General features: G+C 38.3%; 2 protein-coding genes across 2 annotated transcripts; both read left to right on the top strand.

Moving 5' to 3' along the window:
• The first annotated feature begins 5,197 nt into the window (after positions 1 to 5,197).
• On the top strand, positions 5,198 to 10,667 carry LOC137945572 (26S proteasome regulatory subunit 7-like). The gene is made up of 10 exons (XM_068791510.1): positions 5,198 to 5,426; positions 5,968 to 6,049; positions 6,158 to 6,249; positions 6,393 to 6,470; positions 6,580 to 6,641; positions 6,755 to 6,899; positions 7,242 to 7,460; positions 7,625 to 7,806; positions 9,953 to 10,128; positions 10,243 to 10,667. Exons 1-10 carry the CDS (start codon positions 5,337 to 5,339, stop codon positions 10,398 to 10,400), a joined length of 1,284 nt encoding a protein of 427 aa, XP_068647611.1. The 5' UTR covers positions 5,198 to 5,336; the 3' UTR covers positions 10,401 to 10,667.
• Positions 10,668 to 12,439: 1,772 nt separating this feature from the next.
• Positions 12,440 to 13,678, top strand: LOC137946906 (molybdate transporter 1). Its single transcript, XM_068793188.1, has one exon. It carries the CDS (start codon positions 12,455 to 12,457, stop codon positions 13,676 to 13,678), a length of 1,224 nt encoding a protein of 407 aa, XP_068649289.1. The 5' UTR covers positions 12,440 to 12,454.

Here is a 13,678-nt window from a genome sequence, read left to right as displayed (position 1 = left end):
TATGCAGGGATGTAGAAAAATATTTGTACATTCAGAGCACTGTTGCTTTACTGCAGAATAGCTCTGATTTTCTCCACAAAGTATTGCCATTGATCTTGCATTCAACAGAATATCAATGAGGGCTCTGCCATGGACCAGGAGTGAGAGCCTCCTACAGTAAGTATGAATCGCTAAACCCTAGACCCTAAGCCCTAATACACCTATGGAGTCGATGCTAGATTGTAGTTGTAAGATAGATTAATTTTCCAACTAACTGTTAGAATCACCTAATTTAACATCATTGTCACTTTCAGCACAGTTTAACGTTCGACTCCATAGGTGTATTAGCTGGCTTATATCCAAGCATTTTTGTTTATTGTAGTAGATCAAAAACATATTTCCTTTGCGACATAACTATATCGTTGCTGGATTGGAGGACTTCTATACCCAAGAAGTATTTGAGAAACCCTAAATTTTTTGTTTAAAACTCTTTTTTAAGTCTTTCTTGACCTTTTAAATATTACTCTGGTCACTACCAGTAATAATAATGTCATTAACTTACACAGTCATAAGAACCTTCAATCAAGTGGTGTTTTTGGTGAATACTTAGTGATCACTCTCACACCTCTTGAACCCAAGTTGATTCACAATTGTAGTGAACTTATCAAGCTAGGCCTAAGGAGGTTGTTTTAGCCCGTAGAAAACCTTTTTTAATCGACATTGTAGTGAACTTATCAAGCTAGGCCTAAGGAGATTGTTTTAGCCCTTAGAAAACTTTTTTTAATTGACATACCTTCTCCTCATCAACCACATACCGAGGTAGTTCACTTAGACCTCCTCCAATAGGTCACCATTTAAGAAAATATTTTTTATATCTAATTGATATAATGCCTTTTTAGAATTAGCCACATGGAATATAAGAACTTGAACTATATTTATCTTGGCCACCGAAAAAAATGTCTCATCATAATCATTGTCATAGGATTGATAATACTCCTTAGCAACTAACCTTGCTTTATATCTAGCCATTATCTTATCTAAATTATACTTTAGTATAAACACCCACTTGCACTTGAATGCCTTCTTGGTGGTTGGAAGAGAAACCTAGTTCTAGGTAGAATTTCGATACATAAGGTTTCTTCATAACTACTAGGAATATGAGAAGATGATACGACAGACAAAAAAGAAACAGAACTGAAAGACAATCGATGGGTGGAGACATACTTGGAAATGAGAGGTGAAGTGGATAGTGGACAATTAGTAGTGGTTTTAGGTTCTTTACAAAGTGCAATTGGTCCGGTGTCATACGGTTGTCCAAACACAACTGGAGAGGATGGTGGAGAACTTACCTCAAGAACATCTGGAGACTACACTGGTGAGTGGTCGACAGGTGAGAAAGGGATCTCATGTGGCTGCTCATCTTGCAGAAGGTGGTGATTAATAGGCATGTTTGGCTTGGGCATACCTACAGAAAATGTAAAACCAGGGAGAGAACTAGCTAAGAAGTGTGGTTGGTCCTCAAAGAATGTAACATTAGCTGAAACAAAGTTTTCTTGAGAACCGGTGAGTAACAGACATACCTTTTTTGAGTTTTTGAATACCCCAAAAGAATACACTTAATAGCCCAAGGAGAGAATTTATTTTTATGAGGCTCGATATTATGAACAAATAATATGCACCCAAACACACTTGATAGCAATGGAAATAGTGATGCATCATGAAACAGTTTAAAAAAGGGTGTTTGACCATGTAGACACTAGAGGGTATCCAATTAATTAAAAAACAAGCAGTAAGGATCACATATGACCAATAATACTATGGGACATTCATAGGAAGCATGATTGTCAAACCAACCTTAACCAAATATCTGTTTTTTTTTCCAAACACATCATTCTATTGTGGGGTGTAGGCACATGAAGATTGGTGGATAAAACCCTTTAGTTGACGCAGGCTTTGAAATTGAGAAGAGAAATACTTCTTTGCATTATTAGAGTATAATGTCTAAATCATTGTATAAAACTAGGTTTCACCATAGCACAACAAATATTAAATATCAATAGTACTTCCAACCTATCTTTCATCAAGTATAACCATGTGACCCTGGTATGGTCATTGACAAATATTTGGGACATTAAGTGATCCCCACACATTTGAATCAATTAAAGCAAATGGACTAGAAATAATATTGTTTTGCCTAGGATGAAATGTTGATCAGTGATGCTTCCCAAACTCACAAAATTCACTTGACAATATAGAAAAAAACCTAAGGGAATGAATTAATGACTTTAAATTTTTCAAAAAGAAAGATGATCCAACCGTTTATGTCATTATTGTGCTTCTGTGTTTGTAACTATTACATATGTCAATTTTGTAGAATCCATAAAGTAAAGACCCCTTTCTCACGGCCTCCACCAATCACCCATTTTATTTTGATGTTAGGAAAGATACAATGAGACAAAAAAAAAAAAAAGAAGTAACAAAGCAATTAAGTCATTTGGTTAGTTGACTTACAAACATAAGACTAAGTGAAACTTAAGGCACAAATAAAACATCAGTGAGAGGGAGAGAGAGAGAGAGAGAGAAGGGAATCAAGTAAATGTACCGGTGCCTTGAATTTTTATTTGGTATCTATCTGCAATGGATACTAATTGGTTTGTAGTACATAGTGACAAGTTTGACAAATTATTTATATAGCCAATAAGGTATTTAGAGGCACCTGAATCAATTATCTAAGATGAAAAACTACCACTAAAATGTGAAACCAAAGAGAACTCGCCTATGGCCATAACAATTGTTGTTGTAGCATTTTGATGGGCTACCATTAAATTTTTGAACTTCTAAAATAGGGTAGTCTTCTTATGATAATGACTTCCCTTTTGAGGATTTACTAAGCACTTCAATGCTTGCTGGTGTGGTAGAGGTGGATACTTGATTAACCTTGAAATAATATGGTTTACCATGTAAATTCCAACCCTTGCCAACCAAATGATTAGTAAGGCCACAAAAAATACACTTCTTATTCTAACCCAAATTGGAAGAATTAAAGTTTCAATCGCTTCCACTTCTTCCTCTATATGTACCATATGATTTATCACCACTTCCTCGTCCTCTTTCTTGGTTGTTAATCCCCCTTCTTTGGGAGTACATGGCATAATTTTCAATTTGTTCTAACTGAGAGGAAGATACCTTGATTGGTACCCATAGCATTGCTACACATACATCATTAAAATAGGGTATGGCAGAGGAACTTAATACATGCATCTTTGCAACATCTAAATAAAATTTTAGATTTACAAGACATATGGCTAATACAAAATCTTCTCTTTGTTTTGCTTGAGTAACAATATTTGTTGAATATGGTCGACGTACAATTCATTCTTGAAGCAAGCCTCGAAACTTGGTAAACTATTCATGAAGATTGCCTTCATGCTTTATTTTACACATTTGTTGAAATATGTCATAAATCTTTTGTATACCACTAGGAGTGGAGTATAATTAACAACAAGTGTCCCAAATATCTTTGGTTGCATTGAGATGGATGAAATTGTTTGTTACTACCTCTTCCATACTATTAATAAACCAACTTATTATTAAGGTATCTTCATTTAGCCATTTGTGATAAATTGCCTCATCTTCGTGCATAGGTGGTTGATTTAAATGGCCAACAAGGTCTCTAGTGACTAGGAACCATTTAATAAAATGATATTTGTGGGTTGTTTCAGCTCTAGAATGATTTATTTATGGAGCTCTTCAATTCAAGTAGAGATTAAAATAATCTGAATGAAAATTCTTGATCTCCTTTCTCCTCTCTACATGCCCGAGAAAGGAGGAAAAACTTGTTGCAAAGAGCAATCATTATATGGGTGCCATCTTCTTTACTATTACTATTAAGCCATTGAGTTTTTTTTTCTTTTTTTTGTTATTTTTTATCAATATATAAGCTAAAACCATTTGTTGTGATTCCAAAAGCTTTCTAATCAGTATGTAATTATACTTTCTATTTTTTTTATTTTATGACAAGTATAAACTAATTCAGTTGGATTTTAATAGAAATACTTTTATTTTATTAAAAAATAATATATTTATTAATGGTCGAAGGGAATGAGGCAAGAATGGTGTTGAGGGAAAGGAAATGGTGTGGAAAAAACTTTGGTTTTGAAGTCAAGGCTCGAGGTTAGGTTGAATGTTTAGAAACTCCACTTGACCCAAACATTAAACAAAGCTTAAACTATTTTAAAAGGAATGAAAGAAAATAAAAAATAAATTATTAGTTTTAATTATACTTTATAATTAAAAATAAATTTGGGGAGTAATTAAATACTAAGTATTGCATAATGAAAAAGTCCAAAATATGAATATAAAATAAAAACAGAAAAAAGAGATTATAAAAAAAATAAAACATAACATAAATAATGAAAATGGTTATTTAAAATAAAAAATTAATAATAGTAATTATGGCGTGCCTTGCTTTGAGTTATTATAGCTTGTTTTCCTTGCTCAAGGAGTGAAAAGACAAATAACAAGGGGTAGACATCCTAACAAAGAAAACTGTTAAAAGGACAACGAAGGTTGCCGAGAGGGGAGAGAAGTCGTCGAAGGTTGTTGATGGTGGGGACTGCGAGAGGAAGAGAGTCGAGCGCCAGGAAGAGGTCACAGAGGGGGCGATTGAAATTGCCGAAAGTCACGAGAGAGAGAAGAGCTGGAGAGGTTGCAGAGAGGGGAGTCGGTGCTGGGGATAGTGAGAGGAAGAGAGTCGAGCATCGGTGAGAGGTCGCAGAGGGGGCGATTGAAGTCTCCAAAAGTTGCAAGCGAGAGAGGAGCTAAAATTTTTTTTTTCTAAAACCGTTTCGTTCGATTGCCCTCCTGACAACCCGAGCCCGATGTAATTGATGGAAGGAAAGTGAATTCAGAATTCGACCCTTTTGAATTCACGAATTCTGAATTCACGAATTCTGAATTCACTTTCCCTTGTATTATGCCTACAAAGGGGGAAAGTATATTACAAATGTAATATACTTTCCCTCCCAACTTACTTAGAGAGGGCACTAACAGGCCATTTATGGATTTCATTGGTAGGAAATATGATGTCACCCGCAAATCGGCAAAGGCAATGCTTTCCTTAACATAAACTAACAACTCGTTCATCAGAGCGACTCGGCTCAAACTCGGGCAAGCCTACTGGTTCCGAATTTCTTTATAATTGTGAGGAGCTTAACGAACGACGGCTCCAGCTAGGTCTTCAGATTCCTTTTCTCGTGTTTAAGTCGGTCTGATTTCTGAATTTGGTGCTGTGTCAAGAGGAAGGAAGCGAAAGTGTTTCAGCTGCCTGAAGAAGAGGAACTTTGAGCAGAAATTTCATGGCGCCGGCGGCGGACGTCGTGGATGATCTGAATGAGAAGAATCCCCGACCATTGGATGAAGACGATATCGCCTTACTCAAAACCTATGTATGTTATCCTTTTTCCTTTTTACTGTATCTTTCATCAATATATATTCTTCGATAATACGATCGCATCTGCCACTGGTGGACATTTTTTTTTCTCTTTCCGTAGTATAGTTCCGTTATGATTGTCCTAATCAGTAGGTCTAGGCTTTGAAAGTTTTCTTCCATCTTCCTTGTAGATCTGTTCGTAAAATTTTTCTTTTTTGTCCTCTTCTTGTTATTATCTTTTATAGGCATAATCGACATTGTTTTTCTCCAGGTCCGAGATTCTATAGGAATTTTTTTGTCAACATAACTTCTGTTAATGAATTTTAAATGCAATTAGTCATTAAGCGGTCTATGTTCTCAATATTCGCCACGGTTGTGAAGATTTTCCTACCGAAAGATTATCGTAGATTAAAATTACTTGTCATGCACTATCTATCTTTTATGCTTTTGAAATGTCTAGCCATTGTTTCTTTGCTCTCTTTTGTCTTTTTTATTCCTTTCTAAGAATTCTGCTAAAATCCACATTTTCTTTATATCTGTGAATTCTCTGGTTGCAGGGTTTGGGTCCTTACTCTAACGGTATTAAAAAGGTGGAGAAGGAAATTAAGGACTTAGCTAAGAAGGTTAACGATCTATGTGGTATGTTGTGTAGTTTTATTTTCCGTGAGACTCTGCAGTAGGATCTGCGGTGGACTTTTGAGCCTGTCGGAAAACTGACACCATTTTTCCCTTAAAATTGTTAAACAGGTATTAAAGAATCTGACACCGGTTTGGCTGCACCAAGCCAGTGGGATCTTGTATCTGACAAGCAAATGATGCAAGAGGAGCAACCACTTCAGGTAATTCTAGATTCTCTTTTTCTTGGGGAAGGGGTGCGGGGTGGGGGTTTTTTACTGGCTGAAGACAGTCTTGTAGTTTTCTTCTCATATTCTTGATTTATTTAGACAATAACCTGCTAATACAGAATTTGTTTGACCTGTAGGTTGCAAGATGCACAAAAATCATCAATCAAAACTCCGAAGATGCAAAATATGTAATAAATGTCAAACAGATTGCAAAGGTATCTTCCTTTCATTTTTATGCTTTAGGTTTAGGCCTTAAATTGCTGCTCTCCAGTTAGTATGGTTGATTTTCTCTATTTATTTATAAAACTTGTTTTTTTCTTTCAGTTTGTTGTGGGTTTAGGGGATAAGGTTTCTCCAACAGATATCGAAGAAGGCATGCGCGTGGGGTAAGTTTTACATAGTCTAAGAATCAGTCCAAGAATGTGCCTATTACCCGGAATAAAATTGAGCAGTTTTACTATCTCCAATGTTATTTAATGATCTCGGATTTCCATTGCAGTGTTGACCGCAACAAATATCAGATTCAGATTCCTTTGCCTCCAAAAATTGATCCTAGTGTGACTATGATGACTGTTGAAGAAAAGCCTGATGTGACATACAATGATGTTGGTGGATGTAAGGAGCAGATTGAAAAGATGCGAGAAGTATGTGCTTACATTCCTTCTATTAAAAACCGTTTCATTCAAAGACATTATGAGATCTATACTAGTCTCTCAGTGTAACATACTGTTATCTAGTATTTACGGTCGATAAATAGAGCATATGTGAGTAGCATCCGACATTCCTTGTGAAGATTTTAGTTTCACATGTTCCTAAAGATGTGCGTGCTTGGTCTGGAATCAAGAATGTTTCCACCACGGATGAAAGCGCATTGACATGGGTGGATCAGAATGGTTCTTCATCACGTTGTGGCTTAATGAATTTCCGCCATTTTCACAGAAAATTTGATTGGCTTTTGAACTTCATCTTTTTTTTTTTTCTCCCAGGTTGTAGAGCTGCCTATGCTCCATCCTGAGAAGTTTGTTAAGCTGGGAATTGACCCACCAAAGGGAGTTCTCTGCTATGGTCCTCCTGGGACAGGGAAGACTCTCTTAGCTAGAGCTGTAGCCAACAGAACAGATGCCTGCTTTATTCGTGTTATTGGTAGTGAGCTTGTCCAAAAATATGTTGGTGAAGGGGCAAGGATGGTCCGTGAACTTTTTCAGGTGAAAATTATGCCATGTTTCATGATTCTATTTCTAGTCTTGTCTCACTATACATTTCCTTTCATTATTTTCTAAAAGATACTAGAGTTTAGGAAGTACAGAGAATTTAGTTATTTATCTTTGGCCTCTAAACTGCTCTTTCCTTTGATATTCTCATGTCCTAGATGGCTCGTTCAAAGAAGGCATGCATTGTTTTTTTTGATGAAGTGGATGCCATAGGTGGTGCTCGTTTTGATGATGGTGTTGGTGGTGATAATGAAGTTCAGCGTACAATGCTTGAGATTGTTAATCAGCTTGATGGGTTTGATGCTCGTGGTAATATCAAAGTCTTGATGGCTACAAATAGGTTTGTGCCTTTGCCTTTGAACTTCCTTTTAGCTTAACTTCGTATGCTCTTTTCCGGAAGGGAAAATATGAAATTTAAGTAAAAAGAAGCTGGTAATTGTAACATCTACAAATGCTTATTTTTGTGCTAACATCCTAATGACAAGCGATTCTTCGGTTTAAGATCTGTTGCATATGTGGTCTTGTTGCCTCAAATAGTTGGTCCTTTAGAGACCTAGAATGGATGTCTTCTTATGATTTAGATTCTTCTTTGCTGTGTGTGAAAGGTCAAAGAATTAGGAATATTTTTTAACGTTCCCCTTTTGCCTTTATCTGCTGTTTGTTAAGGAAAATGAGGATGGACCACTCCAAAAACAACCTAGTTATGAATGGAAGAGACTCCTGGACCATTGAGAATTTTATTTTTTTTCTGTGAAGAAAAGAGTCAAATAGGAAGATGTAGTGAATGAATAGGAATTCTGTGATGATATTTTTTTATGGATTGAGCATTTGGCTCAACGGCTTTCAAGTGGGGATTTTAGTGTGAGGTCTGGGGTGAATCCTCACTAGGGAAAGGGTGAAGTTTACATGTTTGACCCAACATTAAAAAAATATTTAGATTACTTTAGGGTCACTGTTCATATGTTCAGTGAGATTGCTGATCCACCTTTTGAGGGTTTGAATCTGGACAGACAGAGGGTGGTGTGGCAACTGATTAAGTCTCTTTTACCTTATACCTTTATCTGCTATTTGTTGAAATTAATTAGAAAGGACACAATAAAATATTCAAACTTGCAATGAAGAGACTCCTGCACCACTGTGAACTTTATTTTTCCTTCAAGTATAGAGTCAAATAAGAAGAAATTTGTTAACGACGACTGTTGTGATTATGTTTGATGTGGATTGGGCTTTGGCCACATTACGGAACATCTGATGTTAAGTCTTGGGTTCAGATGTCACTGGGGAAAAGGGGTGTCATGGTGTATATAGTCAACATTAATATGTATCTATTTTACGTTTGGGTCATTGTTTATATGGTAAGTGAGCATGCTGATCCCCCTTTTGAGGAGTTAGAATGCTGACAGATGGTGATCTGGTCACTTGAACAAGTCTCACAAGCATCACCTAGGTGCTGAAATTGCTGATACAGAATGAAACTCAATTGTCTCGAAATCATCTGCATGAATTCATATCCTTCGTTGTAAATGATGCTACCAAATGTAAAATTTGCTCAAGTGGCCATTGTGCATTGGAAAGGAAATGAAGTGCTTCTCCAGACATGTTATTGTGTCTTTGTTATTTTCTACCAAAACGTAAAAGTGATTTGCCACATGGCATCTGGGTGTGTATCACACCTTTGCTCTACTGCAAGCTTTTCTAACCATAGACTTCAGTTCTTAGTGTTTCCCAATGTTTTTATTTGCTCAAGTGGCCATTGTGCATTGGAAAGGAAATGACGTGCTTCTCCAGACATGTTATTGCGTCTTTGTTATTTTCTACCGAAACATAGAAGTGATTTGCCACATGGCATCTGGGTGTGTATCACACCTTTGCTCTACTGCAAGCTTTTCTAACCATAGACTTCAGTTCTTAGTGTTTCCCAATGTTTTTATGGGGATACTGGATAATTAGTAGAACGCTTTCCACTACCTTATAAGCTGGACCTTGCTGGAGGCTGCAGCCAATACCTAAAGAGAGAGAATCTCCAAAGTGTTGTAGGCAGAGAATGAAGTTGGAAGCAGAAAACAAAAAGATCATAAAATTCAACATACATGACATCAATCAAAAGGGTGGGTCTCCCTAGACAAGGTGTTGTTTGAAGAATCAGTTTGCAAGACAAGGAATCTGGCAAGGTGATTGGCACTTTGCAGGGTGTAAGTCCTAGTGATCATCCAATTGCAGCAATGGTCTTGAATCTCATCATAGATGTACACTCGTATCATTCTCCTAATCTTTTATGATTTTCCTATGCTCTTTCATCATGATCTATTGTATCCAAAACTTAACGGAGGAAACTTTTGTCCTGTTCAAGAATTTTTCTTTCTATATATAACTTGCTAACTGTTTAGTATTTTAATATGATAGGCAACATAGCACGCATATAACCTTAACTGTTAATCGCTAATTTCAGTTCCTTTTTCCTTTTTTTTTTTTTGGGAAATTTTCAGACCTGATACACTGGATCCAGCATTGTTACGTCCTGGACGTCTAGATCGTAAGGTTGAATTCGGTCTACCTGACTTGGAGAGTCGGACACAGATATTCAAGATCCACACACGAACAATGAACTGTGAGAGAGAGATTCGATTTGAGCTTCTTGCTCGTCTTTGCCCTAATTCAACCGGTGAGCGAGGCATATTTGCTTTTATGTGCTGCTTGCATTATATTAAGCATAAGCATTTTAGTAATCATTTGAAGCTAATGAAATATGTATTTGTTGCCCTTTATTACTCTTTAGGGGCAGATATAAGAAGTGTTTGTACCGAGGCAGGTATGTTTGCAATTCGAGCACGAAGAAAGACGGTAACAGAGAAAGACTTCCTGGATGCTGTCAACAAGGTCATCAAGGGCTACCAGAAGTTCAGTGCAACACCCAAATACATGGTCTACAACTAACTCTTTTCATATTTTGTCAATAGAAGAAAGGGCAGGCCCCAAACAGCTGGTTTAATACACATCCTTAGTGCCGTGGGGCTTCTGATCTTCTGTTACATTATAGCTGGGGCACAGTTTGTGCCTAGGACACTTGTGTTACTTATTAAATTTATTTTGCTTTAAGCTGACATTATAGGCCATGTGAGACTATCGTTGAATTTTGCATTTGGTTGTAAATGTTCAGAGTATATTCTCTGCCTTTATAGTGTAGACAACCTGGTGACATAATCCGTGGCGACTTGGCCTTAATACAGAGATTTGTCAAAGAATTATCATTAAAAAACATTTTGTGCGGTGAGTTGGCCTTAATACAGACTTTACTGAAGGGATCTTCTTCGCCCGTTGCGCCATTTATGCGGTTCTCTACCACCTGGGAGTTCCCTTCAGGTCTGTGCGACTCACCTGCAAAACTGCCAGAAGGCAATATGCGAAACAGGACGCAGATGCCTTCCCAAGTGTTTGAGGTGCAAGGGAGGGGACCGAAGAGCAACATATAACATCCCAATGAGGGGTAATAAAGCATTCACCGTCTTCCCCCACAAAAAAGCCATTAGGAGAGGTCTGACCAACATACACGTGATGCATGTTTTATTGCAATGTTGATGAATTACTAAAATGCTACATTCCATTATTAACACCTTCCCAAGATGTCTCATTTGCTAAAGTTAACCAAACATTATTTCAAATATCTGTGTGTTCTCCCCATTTCCAATGAATCTTCTATAAGCATTAAGCAACTTTTGTTTCATCATTTGACTTCTCTGCCATAAAAAACGAAGATGTATTCTCTTTCTGATGCATCATTTTCGAAATCATCTTGGATTGGTAGGCTCTGTGAAACCACTCGATTCGTTTGAAGCCTAATCAAGAAAGATGAACTTCCTGCTCTCTGAGGACCACAAAAAAATCTAATTTGAAGTTTTTCTAGTTGATTTCCAAAGCCACAATTCATATATGGTTAGGAATTGTTTGAAAAACTAACTTTGTTGAATTCATGACATAGGACGTTGTATATTTTGACGATACTTCCTAAACTGGTGTCTAGAGGGAGTTCCATTGTGCTGATTTTCAGTTGGGATCCTGTAAAACAACTTGCTCTCATGGTTTTTTACCCCAATGTTTTGGAGATTATGAAATTGCTAGTTAGTGCAATATCATATTTCCCCCAAAACCATACATAACTAATCGGTTGTGCAAACTCATGCCCAAGTTTAAGAGCTTATAAGATAGTTATCCACTAGGAACTCGAGCTTGTTTCGATTTTCCAACAATCGAAAAAGAAAACTGCAAAAACTTTTATGTCAACAATGAAAGCAAAGCCCGTGGCTTTCAGGCTCCTCGCATTCCAAAGTTTTCTGCGCACCCTTCGACTTGCTTTAATTCTTGCTTACATATTTCAACAATTCTATCCTCCCAATGTGGCATCAGTTGTTTCCAGTCGTCCAGTGGAGATAAGAACACAGTCAGCAGCAGCTATTCTCTTAAAAGTTTTGCAGTACTAATTAGTGGAGCTAAAGCTGTGATCGTTTTCAATAGATCTTACGTCCCCTACATATTCCAAGAATAAATTCCTGTTGCTTTTGACGGGTTCTCAGCAAACCAAAGGTGCATACAGAGAAGCCATTGACTTTCTTCATCCTTGCTCATAAATATACTAGTAATTCTTCTGTTGATCGTTTTCAATAGATCTTACGTTGCGTACTCGACCTGGTTTCAAATATTCCAAGAATAAATTCCTGTTGCTTTTGACGGCTTCTCATCAAACCAAAGGTGCTTACAGAGATGCCATTGACTTTCTTTCATCCATGCTCATAAATATATTAGTAATACTTCTGTTCTTCATCCTCATTTGAAGCCGCTTAAGCTCTCTCTCTCTCTCTACACTTCAATCCTAGATCGTCGATGCTATGAGTGAACAAGCGAACGCGCAGAACTCGTACTCGTCCTCCAGGCTCATCACTAAGTTGAAGGACAATCTCTCTTGTCCATCTAAATGGTCAGAATTGAACGGCGCCATGGGTGATCTGGGGACATACATCCCCATAGTCCTCGCGCTGACACTCGCCAAGGATCTCAATCTTGGAACCACGCTTCTCTTCACAGGCATTTACAACATCATCACCGGCATCACCTATGGTGTGCCCATGCCCGTTCAACCCATGAAGTCCATTGCAGCCGTCGCCATCTCTAGCGGTGAGAGTTTCGGCATCCCCGAGATCATGGCTGCCGGGATTTGCACTGGGGGGGTTGTTTTTCTTCTGGGTATCACTGGATTAATGGGTTTTGCTTACAGACTCATTCCTTTACCCGTTGTCAGGGGCATTCAGCTCTCACAGGGCCTTTCTTTTGCTATGACTGCTGTCAAGTATGTTAGGAAAGTCCACAATTTCTCCACAGGGAAGTCCGGCGAGGAGAGATCTTGGTTGGGACCTGATGGGATGTTACTAGCCCTGGTTTGTGTTTGTTTGGTGGTGATCATCACCGGGGCCGGCGAGGAACGTAGTGAAAAAGATGAAATGGATGAACTTATTTCAACTGGAGTACTATTAAGGCCAGAGAGGAGGAAACTGTGGAGAATCTTATTCTCTCTCCCTTCTGCTGTCCTCGTTTTCTTACTTGGTATTATTCTGGCCATCGTGAGGAAGCCAGCAGCAGTGCAAGAGATTAAATTTGGACCAGCTGCTATAAAGCTAGTGACAATATCCAAGCACGCATGGAAGGAAGGGTTCATCAAAGGAGCAATTCCTCAAATACCTCTCTCCGTCTTGAACTCGGTGATCGCCGTCTGCAAATTATCGGCGGATCTCTTCCCTGGGAAGGATTTCTCTGCAACCTCCGTGTCTGTAACTGTTGGACTGATGAACATGGTTGGGTGTTGGTTTGGGGCCATGCCCTGCTGTCATGGTGCGGGGGGACTCGCTGGCCAGTACAAGTTCGGAGGCAGGAGTGGTGGGTCTGTGGCGATCTTGGGAGCATGCAAAGTCATTCTGGGTGTTGTTCTGGGTAGTACACTGGTGAAGATATTGACCCAGTTTCCCGTTGGGCTCCTGGGGGTTCTTCTCTTGTTTGCTGGGATCGAATTGGCCATGGCGGCCAGAGACATGAACAACAAGGAGGAGTCATTTGTCATGTTGGTTACTACAGCAGTTTCGCTAGTGGCTTCAGGTGCAGCAGTTGGGTTTGGCTGTGGAATTGTATTATCTCTCATCTTAAAGCTTAGGCATCTGATGCATAGTTAA

The sequence above is a fragment of the Aristolochia californica genome, unplaced genomic scaffold (genome assembly GCF_029961685.1).
Source record: "Aristolochia californica isolate CCGP_79_NKW_82.1479 unplaced genomic scaffold, dmAriCali1.0.hap1 SCAF_12, whole genome shotgun sequence".
Classification (NCBI taxonomy): domain Eukaryota; kingdom Viridiplantae; phylum Streptophyta; class Magnoliopsida; order Piperales; family Aristolochiaceae; genus Aristolochia; species Aristolochia californica.
Note: the sequence above shows the minus strand (reverse complement) of the source record. Positions and strands in the feature narration are given on the sequence as shown.

Coding starts and splice junctions, on each gene's coding strand:
- LOC137946906 (XM_068793188.1), top strand. CDS start 12,455: ATGGGTGATCTGGGGACATACATCCCCATAGTCCTCGCGCTGACACTC.
- LOC137945572 (XM_068791510.1), top strand. CDS start 5,337: ATGGCGCCGGCGGCGGACGTCGTGGATGATCTGAATGAGAAGAATCCC. Junction 6,900..7,241: donor AGATTGAAAAGATGCGAGAA/GTATGTGCTTAC, acceptor TTTTTCTCCCAG/GTTGTAGAGCTGCCTATGCT. Junction 7,461..7,624: donor TGGTCCGTGAACTTTTTCAG/GTGAAAATTATG, acceptor CTCATGTCCTAG/ATGGCTCGTTCAAAGAAGGC.